At 32.1% G+C, this 12,628-nt stretch overlaps 1 protein-coding gene across 3 annotated transcripts in view; it reads left to right on the forward strand.

Moving 5' to 3' along the window:
• The window catches only part of LOC126887247 (UTP--glucose-1-phosphate uridylyltransferase), a 79,705-nt gene that overhangs the window by 20,019 nt on the left and 47,058 nt on the right, over positions 1-12,628 (forward strand). Inside the window, exon 1 of one of the 3 annotated variants that reach the window (XM_050654661.1) lies at positions 7,313-7,552. The exons of the other annotated variants lie outside the window; for them this stretch is intronic. Coding sequence (XP_050510618.1) covers positions 7,532-7,552 — 21 coding nt within the window. The 5' untranslated portion in view covers positions 7,313-7,531. Of the gene's footprint in view, positions 1-7,312; positions 7,553-12,628 lie in introns of those variants that run through there. 3 annotated transcript variants of the gene reach the window in all.

Genomic DNA, 12,628 nt, shown 5'->3' on the forward strand with positions numbered 1-12,628 from the left:
AGAAAACTGTACGGCGTGTATGATTTTAAGTAAATATATTTATTTCACAACTATATTTTACTATGCCGTACAAATTCACTGGCCCAAATTCAGTTTTAACCCTTGCTCAACCCTCACTTTTTACGTAGAATAAGCTAATTTATTTCAGGCACCCTAAAACCAAAACATTTAGAAGGTTATATATAAAAATAGTCCCAAATTATTATGCCGTACATTTTGAATGGCACATGAGGTCACAATAGGAAAATGAATTTTCCGTTTAAGGTTTAGTAAAAAAATTATTGTCTTTTTTCAATTTATTAAAAATAGACTATTAAAAAGCTAATCCCGTATAAATATTGTGGCACGATGAAGCAAAAAGCCTCCAAAATCGTTTGCATATTAACTGCAATAATTTTTTCATGCATTGTTTTTAAATTTTTGGACGCGCGGCTACCTCACAATCTATTTTGTTTACTTTGCCTTACAAATTATTTTTTAACTTTCAATAAAGCCTTGTATATTTTAAAAATAATTCAACATAAGAAAGTGTTTTATAAAAAATAACCCGAAATTAAAAAATTAATATTAATTTTTATTTAAATTATACTTCTTTAGGCGCGATTGGTTATTCATCAAGAGAAAAGCAACTTCTTACGTTAATATGGGTATATTATATTTATTAATATAATAATATTATAATTAATTAAAAAAAAATAATCAAGGATGAAAACCATTTTGCTAATGATTTTAGGCACCGTAAGAATCTATAACTTAAATAGTAAAACCCAAAAGAAAACGATGCGCGGGAATTCCGTGAAGATTTTTAAAATTCACTGCATCTAGGTACAGCTGCACTGGAGCTAGGTGGTGGCTAGGTTAAGTAAGTCCGGAGCAGTTCATTTGACGAACAAGGGGAGGTAGTCATACAGGAAATCGTAGGAGTCTTTGATATTATAATAATTACTTCCTGTATGACGACCTACCTTCATTTTTTATTAAATAAATTAAATGGGTATTTAAATAAAATAAAAAATCAAAAAAGGTATGTTTTTTATAAAAAAGACCCATTAAATATGTGATAAAGATACGGATTTATAAAAGCGTAAACATCATGAATTAGAGGGGTGATGCATAACTTTTGAAACTATGTGTATAGTTACAGTTATGGTTTCAAGTTTATTTTTCGGATATAACTACTGTAGCATCGCAGATTTAAAATTCGTTTATTTCGAAAACGGTTGAGTTTAGCGAGATGAATATATTACATATCTATTTTAAGTAAAAATATTAAGAGAATAAAAGTTTTGACACAAAAAGTATGCAGAGTGCGGGATACAAAAATTGGAGGTATTAAATGAGCGCTGAAAGACGTATGTGGCGCCCCCTGGGTAATACATCATTTTTGGTGGCGAATTTAGATTTCTCGTTTCAAAAAACCCCCGCTTACGAAATTTCGTGTTGTTGTCCCATGCCTGCCAGGAAATATTCAAGAATAAATAAAAAACTTTAACTTTGACACACTGTATTTCAGTTATTACCAAATTCCCTACTAAGGTAAGAGCTTAAATGGACATATAAAAAAAAAACTGAATTACCATGTTCAATAAGGATTAGGTGTACCTTCTTTATGTGGATTATTTGAAATTGTACCGATTGATAATTTTTGTTCTGGGGAACCTCAAGCCACGAATCTGAGAATTCTGTGCATTGGTGTGAACCTGCTTCAGTTAATAGTAAAAATAGCACATTTAAATATTCAGTATTAAACTTATTTTGAGAAAAACAGTAAACGTTTGTCAAATTTTTGTGTGCATAGGAATGCCTAGAACTTTGACAAAACGGGGTTATCGAGAAAATTCAAAATTTGAACCCCACTGTATATAAATGTTCCATTAAAAATGAACGGCATTATATTTTTTCATCATTATTTGATGTTGTTAATGTTATAAAGTGTGTGCCGTACAGGAATGTATGATTTCATAATGTGATGAAAATTACTTTGGAAGTCCTACTTATTTTGGGAAACCCTATAGTTAAAAATGTACGGCATGAACATTTTTGTCATTATTAGTCATAGAATATTCTAAAACTATGTGGAAATATGATATTAAATATTATTATAGTAGCTGGGAAATGAATTTTCCAAATAGTAAAATTGAAAAAAAATAATTTTGTATTCACCATCATTTTTTTTATATCAATATATTAGTACGGCATTTTCACATACAGTTTGTAAAGTATAATAACTAGCTTCTAAAATTTATGCCGTTCAGGAAATAATAATTTTTCACTATAAAAAATGGCGTTTAGTATAGAACACTCAAAATTATGGAATAATTATTTTTTTGCCAAATAATTTGTACGGCGCTCATGTTTTTCATCATTTTAGAGCATAAGTAATACTCTGAAATCAGTGCCGTACTTTTCTAAATATTTTTTGTCAATAGGGGTTGAAATGAGAAAATTTACATAAGGGTTGAAACTATTTGAGCCAGTAGATTCGTACGGCATAGTAAAATATAACTTTAAAATATATATATTTACTTAATATTATGCATGCCGTACAGTTTTCTATAATTTTTTTATCAATGAAAATATGCGGAAAATGAATTTTTTTTTATGTTGCAGAATCATTACTTTTGTACGGCATATAGTTTTTATGTCTTATATTTTTAATATCTTCCTTGCGTCTTAATGCCGTCAATTTAAAAATAATTTATTTATCCGGTCCAAAAGTGAAAAGTTTGATGCGCCACTGTCGACGCATGTGCCACTGAAAAGTGACGGCACAGTGTTCAAACGTTTTCTTTTAAGTTCTACTATTTAAGTTATAGAATCTTATGGTGCCTAAAATGATTAGCAAATTTTTCCTATACGGCTCTTAGTCTTACTTCATTTATTTTGTTTATTAGTTGCTGTAAACTGTTCAAACTGTCTGCAAAAATAACGGTGTCGTCTGCATAGCGGATGTTGTCTAGGCGTTCTCCATTTAGAAGTATTCCATGTTCGTAATTTTCCAAGGCTTCACTAAATATTTCCTCTGAATATTTTAATTCATACGATACAAATCTTAACACAACGTAATTAGGCCGCTACATAGTAAAATTACCACGGTACTGATCGTATCAGCTCCTTAGCTTAGTCGAAAGGGGCACGCTTTAGCACCTGTATGTTAAATTTCTTTGAACTGTGTCATTTTACCGACAATTCATCGGAAAAAGATCCACGCTCCTCAGGACAGGATAGAATAAAAATAGTGTACAGAGGCAATAAATTTGGTTTGGCATTAGCTTAAGGATCATAAATAACAAATTTTGAAAGAAATTTCGCTGTTTCATGTCGCGTTGAATCTATTTAACGTTGCATTGAATCTCGTCGTCAGTTTTTATCTTTTTCTGTTACATTTTTCTATTTCATTCGGCCTGCCGCATGCCGTGCCAACGTTCCGTGGGATTTTTTTTCAGGTTGCGTTGATTCCCGTGTTTAGTTTTTATCTTTTTCTATTACATATTTTCTATTTAGCTCGGCTTGCCACACTACGTTCTGTTGGATCCCAGCTTTAAACGTTCATACAGTTTTTATGTTAGTGATAGCATTTTTTAAATATTGTTTAATTTTTCTGTTGATGTTTTATTATTAAAGGTGTATTTTCACAATTTATTTTTGCACATTGGACAGATAAATAGCAGCGTTAAGATAAAACATTTTATTATTAAATAAACATGAGGTTAACCTCATTTTTGTTTATCTAGCTAAATAAAATAGTAAAGAACCTTGAATAATAAATTTAAATACTTCTCGTAGTTTTAAATTCCTATCATAGACAAGGACCCATTATATAGAAGACCAAAGAAATAGTAGCAGGATGAAACTCATTGTAAAAGAAAGAACATAACAAGAATTAAATGAAAAGTAATTTATGGGCGATCAGACGCCGGGAAGTGGAAGAGGGTGAGTTTTTAAAGGTAAAAACCGGATTATCACCAGGGCCGGATTTAAGGGGGGGCAGGCTGGGCAGCTGCCCGGAAAGCCCCAAACTTAAAAAAATCAGCACATTATTCACATAGAATAATTTTTGTCAATCAATTAACTGTAATATTTCGTTATATGGAAGGTTTCTCTCCTATTAAAAATGTATTTTTGGCAAATTACGGTCATAAAGCAGAAGATATATTTAATTTTTTAATGGCATTCTTGCAAGAAAATGATATCGATTTGAAAAGCTGCAGGGGACAGTCCTACGACAATGCATCAGTTATGAGTGGAAAATACAATGGTGTTCAGCTAAAATTTAGATAACATATAATATCTTGGCGTTGTATATAGATTCCATGTGTCGCCCACTCTCTAAATTTAGTTACTAAAGCTGCAGCTAATTGTTGTCCTGCTGCCATAGAATTCTTTGATTTCTTGGAAGGACTGTATGAACCCTATGTATTTTTCACTTCATCTACATATAGATACAACTTGTTAATCGAATGTTATAAACGTATTTAAGTGAGAGCAACGCCGACCATGGCAGAAATATTATTGTTCCTAAAAAATAGTAAATACTACTGATGGTCGTCTAGATGTTAGAAACGAGTATTATCCAAAATTTCAAAAGACGATGGGCAACAATTTGAAACTTGTAGCGATACATGGTTTGTATAATCGAGTGTGTTTACTAAAAACAGTGATATTTGTAATATTTTGGAATGAAATCTTAGAGAGGACAAACAGCACAAGTCGTATTCTCCAAGATCCAAATATTGACCTTAATTCAGGAGAAGCGGCACTTATATCAATTAAAAAATTTATATTCTTTTAAGGAATATTTCAGAGACTGAAATGACAACATCAGAGAAATTTAGGACTCAAAATTTTATAGCTATTATAGATCACTTCATTTCCTCTTCAAGTCATAGGCTTTCGGCATATGAATCAATTCATTCCAATTTTGGATTTTTACATTATTTGGAAAATTTAACTCCCAATGAAATTGAAGCTCACTCACTGAAGTTTACCGACAATTATAGCAATGATTTAGATAAAAAACTAGGTGTCGAACTAGACAATTTTTGTAGAATTTTTCAATTCATTTAAAGGGGAAATCGGCTCATCAAATATGAGTAAAGAACTTCAAATGTACCGACGGTTGAAAGAGAAAAATGTGAATGATGCGGTTCCAAACGTTGTAGTGACACTTCGTTTATATTTAGTTCTGATGGTAACTAACTGCAGTGGAGAGAGATCATTCTAAAAATTTAAGTTAATAAAAAATCGACTTCGGTCTATGATAGGCCACGAGCTTTTGAACCATCTCTTTATAATGAGCATTGAACACAATGCCTTAAAGCAACTAGACATGCCCGACATAATCAAGGAATTTTCAGTTAAAAAATCTCGAAAAGTACCCGGACTGTAACCATACCATAGTCATAACAACAATTTGTTTAATGGTAGGAGGTAGGGGCCCCACACCAATTCTGCCCAGGGGCCCCCACTGCCTTAAATCCGGCTCGTGATTATCACGATTTCCGACAAAACTATAAGTTCCATGAAAAACATTTAAATGACAAAGTATTTTCTATGTGTGTGCACGCAGGTTGCACACACATAGATGCACGTTAAATGACAAAGTCTTCTTCTCCTTTTTTTTTGTAGATGTTACCGGCCGAACCCGATTTCAGGACAAACTAGTTTGGCCTAGGTCAAACTAGTTTGTCTTGAACGCGTTAGGATAAACTAGTTTGGCCTAGGCCAAACTAGTTGTCCTAAACGCGTTAGGATTAACTATTTTGACCTAGGCCAAACTAGTTTATCCTGATATTAATACGAATATTGCAGGACCCACTAATACTACGGCCTAGTATGAATATTACAGTATACCTACAAATCCAAAATAAATAGATAAACCGAATAAAATACTTCGTAATTGGAAAATAATCATTTTTATTAAAACGATAACGAATCGTCATTAAAATTAATAGACAATTGGTAGTACAATCATATTATAACAAATAATAAGTGTTTTTTTATAAAAGCAATAATTATAACTCAGTTATAAAAATTATTATTTAGTTTTCCTTGGAGTATTTTGGCGACACTTAGAATTGGGTATAGTATGGTATAGTTAGACCCAAACCCAGACATCCAAAGTGAAAGTTATCCTCCAACACCAAATTGTTCTATATGGTCCACATAATGTTCAGAAAAAAGTCACACCATTTTGAGCGTCGGGTTTGGGGGGGGGGGAGTGGAGAGAAATCGGTAAATATAAAAAGTATCTTAAAAGATTTTTTTCTGAACATTATGTGGACCATATAGAACAATTTGGTGTTGGAGGATAACTTTCACTTTGGATGTCTGGGTTTTTGGTATAGTTATATACGGTTATATCATAAATATTGCCCAAAAAATATAAACAGTATCGAAAACTTCGACTTTTCACCCTCTGTAACTCTGGAACCGTTGATTTTATAACAATTATGTATAGAACATATTTTGTTTTAAATTTCATGTAGAACATTTTTGTATATAACATTGTTTACGCTAAAGCATAGTTTTAGAAATATTGACGAAAAACGTAAAAAAACTACTAATTTACCGGCTTCTCTCCCATCTCCCTCCCAAACCGGACGCTCAAAATGGTGTAACTTTTTACTGAACAATATGTGGACCATATAGAACATTTTGGTGTTGGAGGAAAACTTTTACTTTGGATGTTTTGGTTAGGCCTTTTTTTGGACCAGTTATACTATACTACCTCCGTAACTTTGGAACCATTCATTTTAGAAAGATTATGCATAGAGCCTTTTTTATTTCAAATTTAATGTAGAACAATTTTGTATAGAGGGTTGTTCATTGGCGAAAAACTTAAAAAACTACGAATTTACCGATTTCTCCCTGCAACTCTTAGCGATATTTTAGAGATAATTTATCTAACTTTTTGGGGTATTATTGTCTCTAAAAGGTTTTTAATTGTTTTAAGATCAGTATTCGATATTTGGCCTAGGCCAAACTAGTTTGTCCTGAAATCGGGTTTGGCCGGCAACATAGACATGAATGTGTCCAAAAACATGAGTTGTCCAAAGTGAAACTTTCGATTTCATAAATCATACCAAAAGTTTATTCTTCGGAACGGCTGTAGAAAAAATACATGTTACGTCACGAAAATGTTGCAAAATAATCTATTATTTTTAGCTATTTTATTTTTTACTAAAAAAATTTTACACGTACTGCCACTGATTCTGTAATTATTCCGTATTTATCTGCCAATTGTACTGCAATAAAACAATTTAAGTAAATAACCAACATTATTTGGTTTAAATTTAGAACTCTTTTGTTATTTGTCAAATTTCGAAGGGAAGTGGTAACGTTCATTTTGAGATTAAACCTTTAGCAGTCGTAGGAGGCTATTGATTATATCACTATATCAGCGTGGAGATAATAAAATAAATACTATGTACGATTGTACATACTGGAAAAGTTTTAAAAAGCAAACAGTGGTTATGCGACCGTCAGTTGACAAGTGATAACATTGAAGAGTGTATCCAAACAACAGACGATGATAAAGTTACCGTTTCAGGTAAAACTATTAAATTATTTGTACTCTGGGCAAATTAGGAAAAAACAAGTGAAAGTTATTTACCAGCTATTTTATTGCTCGAATCGAATCTTACGATTCTACCAGGATAGGTCGTTATTCTGTTCACATTACTTTAAGTCTCTAATTTACTAGTAGGTAGGTGGTACATATAAAGTCTATCTGGTTTCTGATTATGTGATGTGACTTACCTTCTGGTTCCTTCCAGTATAAAGCCTGTTGTGTAAAGCCTTCTCTTATGTAGTTTAAGTCAGATATTTGTTATTATCATATCGTATTCTTGACAATAACTGGTAACACCTATCATATTCGTCTACTAAGTCTGATCTTCGACCTGTTCCAATTTTCGCATAAAAGCTTTATTTATTTTCTACAGTACTTGCAATATTTACATTAAATGGTCTGCTATTTCTTTGGATCAATACTATTATTTCACTAAAGGCATAAATTTTTTGACGTTTTTTAAACTGGGATGTTTATACCAACAAATATACCAACACTGTTGCTGCGATGTGTCGTTTTCCTCACTCCCTGGGTAGTACAGTGTGCCTTCATCCTGTTCACATGTTGCCGATCGAGGCCATATCCTTTCACTTAATGGCAATAACACTAATACTTCATCGTTTAATCTGCTGAATCAAATTACTGAGTTTTCCTGCTGCATACAGAATTTTAACGTTCCATGTTACCTCGAAAATCTTTTGGGTGTGAAAAAGTACAGTCTTGCATTCTGCCGTCCTTAGAAAAAACGCCGTATCTGCAGAGAGATCACATTTGAGTAAAATCGGTTTTTGTTTAAATGTCTAGCAGCCGTTGAAAACTATTTTGAATTTTTTTTTGTTTTCTACTTTATGTACATAATAAATATCATAGAATTCACATTTATACATAAGATTGACAAAATATATCTTATTTACTCTAAAAACTCATGTTACTGCGTTCTTTCTAAGTATACTAGGAAGAATGCAGTACTGCGTTTGCGCTAAGCATTTTCTTATTTTATAATACAGTAGACTCTCTCTATAACGAACACGGTTATTACGAGGTTTCGCTTATAACGAGGTACACTAGATGTCCCATGAAATTCCTATTGAACTGAGCACATCTATAACGAGGCATATTTGAATATAATGAGGAAAAATGAAATCGTAAAATATGTATCTTTATTATTCTTTATCTATTTTTAGCGCTATAATGGCTATAAGTAAATACCCCAACTAGGTACCTGTATACATAAATTCCCGACATCTGTGCAGTTATCGATGGTAGTGCTTTAATAAAAATCCACCGCCTACCTATAATAAACTTCTTCCTGTTCTGTTCATCTATTGGCCGATACTAAATATTGTAAAAAAAATTATAATTTATGATGACGAAGCCTTATTGTCAAGGAAACAATATTTTTAGCATCTTATATTACTCCGAATGGCATTACTCCGAAAGTTAATATTTTAGACAACTATATATGTATGCACAATATTATTGTTGTCTGATATAACGAGATCCGCGTATAACGAGGTAATTAGTATGCCTTTCAGTTCTCGTTATAGAGGGAGTCTACTGTATAATAAATACAATATAACGATGAAAAAGGAGAATAAAAACATTTTTTATAAAAGAGTCTGATGAAAATGGGCAAAAAAAGTGCTGGAAATAATTTTGGAATTAATAAATTTGCCGCTAAGGGGCGTTTCTTGCATTTTAAAATTAAAGACATTCCAGAAACGATTATCATTTACGATCAAGTTTATTTTTAATTATTAATAATTATTAGACATTGATTTAACTATGTACTTTTATACCACATTTTTTATTTGGAAATTCTACGACATACGGCGACCAAAATACTTCGTAAGAAAATTCGTATTTCGAACAAACTTTATAAAATTTGCGGTGTTTAAAATGCCTGATGTAACGTAATAATACAATGTCGCATCAACAACAATATACATACTCATAGGAAAATCCGCTATACCTCAGGAAACCCCATATTTTACTCCATAGTAGTACCGCATTGTTTTTAGAACCACACATTATTTCTTGATCACCAACAACTCAAACATATGTGTTTAGATTTTCTATTGATAAAGAAAAAATAGCCTTCTGCAGTATTAACTTTGTTCTATTTGACTTTTTAAAAAAATTAATCAAACAACCGTTCTCGTTGAAAAATGGCAACAAACTAACCTTATTAAAAATTTTACACATGCTGTAAAAATCTGTCAAAAATATAGGCAGAACGCCGCATCTAGTGACTGCTTAGGATAAACGTGGCAAGAGACCTTCAAATACGGCGTTTTTTCTAAGTATTTTTCAGATGACGCATTTATTCTAAGTATCCATGAACATTTTTGCAGATACGGCATAAAATGCGTTGTGTTTAATGTATTTTGGCTTAACTTACGTCATTTTTAGTAAGCAAATAAGATAGATATGCACATGTAACATTGGGTTAGAAAAATGTATAAACCTAATTTTTTCCGATTTTTGCAGATACGGCGTTTTCGCTAAGCACGGCAGTTGTCAATTCTTTGTAATTTTCCGTGTCACCAACGAATTGCATAAAAATTTGGATTTAGGTACATCTCCACTTCACTTTTGCACTTGTGTTATTGGTTGCTTTTACTTTGGGGGGGGGGGGGGGTGAAAGCCATCCCTTCCTGGGGGTTAAAAAACATACGTTCAAAATAAGTCGGGAAATGGATAAACTGACTAATTATATAGAGTTTTTCACTGAGTTAATATTTTTTGAGTTATTTACGAGTGAAAATGTTCATTTTTCAACAAAAAAAATCACGTTTTTAGACGGTGTTCCGCAAATAACTCAAAATATTTTACCGAAAAAAATATTCATACAAAAATGTAGCTCTTTAAAAAAAATACACACAGCGGCAAAATTAACGGAACACCTTAAAAATGGGACTTGTTGGATATCTGGAATTTCCTAAATCTGTTGTCCGATTTGAATGATTTTTTAGTATGTTATTCGCTCCGTGCATGACTGACGCGACACCTAGCGTAGTCGCTTGAAATTTTTGGCGAACACAATTTGACCTTAAACTATTATGATACACATATGACATATTTGACGTTAATGTAATATTTATTTACCATTGATAAAATTTATTATACAAACAATAAGTTCGAGTGTCAAATAAACGTCAAAATAAAAAGCGGGTATTTGAAAGTTCTCTGAAGAAAATCATCAATTTTAAGGTTTTTCTTCACTTTTTCGTTATAATTTAGTTGTCGGTGTTAAGATTAAGTGTACATCGAAAGCAATTAGGCAGTGTGAATTATTAATACCAGATTTTAACATTAGCTGGGTCTATTGAACTATTAATTTTGTGTATGTGTAACAAAAAATGGAAATAGATGACGATATGAATATACCACCAGATCGGGGAAGGAAAGAAAGTCAGTATGAGAATATAAATACCTATAAAAAATAAATATTAAAACGGCAATAATAAGGTAAGCGAAATATCTATTGAAAATAGTTATTTATGTACCAAGTCAGTAAAGTGACTCTTTATCGAACGAGTCTGATATTACGAGAAGAGCGAGCGTAGCGAGCGAGGCGAATAACAGACGAGTTCGATAAGGAGTCTTTACTGACGTGGTGCATACAAAATTTTATCGCCAACATTTATTTTTTAATTTAATGTCGTCCGAACCACTGGGGTTATAAACGACAACAATGGAAAATACATATTAAAAATAAAAAGAGATTATAATATTAACCCGCGAGTGGTCGCTATATGAGATTTTCTCTCACGGTTTCAGAAAATTGCGCACAACTTTTTTTCTGGGAAATTATACGCGCTGTAGTTCCTTCTAGTCTCCTAACTATCCTCCCTCGACAATCTAACAGACTCGTCCGCTCAGATAGTGACTCAGTTTTCTTAGTATCACCATTTTGTTGAGTCAGTGCGCTTCATGTGAGAGATTCTCTCATCAAGCGACAACTGGCGTCACAGTTGGTGACGCCAGTTTAATAAAAATTAATTTGATTATTCCCCTTAAAACCTAAAATAATATCCTTTTATGATGTAATAAATGGTGGCGTGGATGTGGTCGATGATATGAAAATCCTATATTCTGTTTCATGGGTTAATTGTAGATGGTCACTTACCACATATTTTTCAATGTTAAATATTGGCGGCATCAGTAGTCACACTTTATATAAAGATAATAATAATAAAACAGAAAAACGTCGTGTCTTTTTAAAGCAAATGGCTTTATCGTTGATGAAACCTCATCTTTTTTGTAAAATTTTGCAAAGGAAGGCAAAAGTTGGATATGTGAGAGAAAATCTCACGCGCGACCACTCGCGTAACAACCAGCCTAGCGACCAATGCCGGGTTAAGTAGATACATATGTACTAACAAAAAGTATACCTGAAAAATTTGTGATACAATTAAATGTCTTTGACTCTTATTTTCGTTAAAAACTGTATGATATTGCTGATATTTGTAGTGTCTCTAAGAAGCTCAGATATGTCCCGGGGAAGGTTGAGTTTACTTCTCGTTTGCTGGTATATTTGACAATCGGTTAAGATATGTTTTATTGATATAAAATAATATTTGCCAACATAATTTAATATTGGTTTTAACACTTACTTGCAATTTACAATATAAGAACTTTTTAAATTTTAGACATCATACCTAATAATTTCATGGCAGTGATGACAGATAACTAGCAAGATGGCCGCTTTCGATTTTTAATCGATAGTTATCAATATTGAATAATTACTAAATCGGTAAAGTTTTAGTTTATTTTATATGAATATAATTACAAAATACTACAGAATTTCATTTTTTGATATAAATTTAATTGATAATATCGAAAATTGCGTACAATATTTTTAATAATTAAAGTAAATAAATTTTAAGTCCACTCGTAATACTCGATTACTGTCATCGACCACTTACATTCAATCTCGGTTAATTTGATTAATCGCGGCAGGGAAAGTAAAATTCTTCTTTCAGTACAATAAAGTGTTACTTTACTGCCGCAAATGAGGGCAAATGAGTACAATAATGAATGACTTTAGTG

The sequence above is a fragment of the Diabrotica virgifera genome, chromosome 6 (genome assembly GCF_917563875.1).
Source record: "Diabrotica virgifera virgifera chromosome 6, PGI_DIABVI_V3a".
Lineage (NCBI taxonomy): Eukaryota > Metazoa > Arthropoda > Insecta > Coleoptera > Chrysomelidae > Diabrotica > Diabrotica virgifera.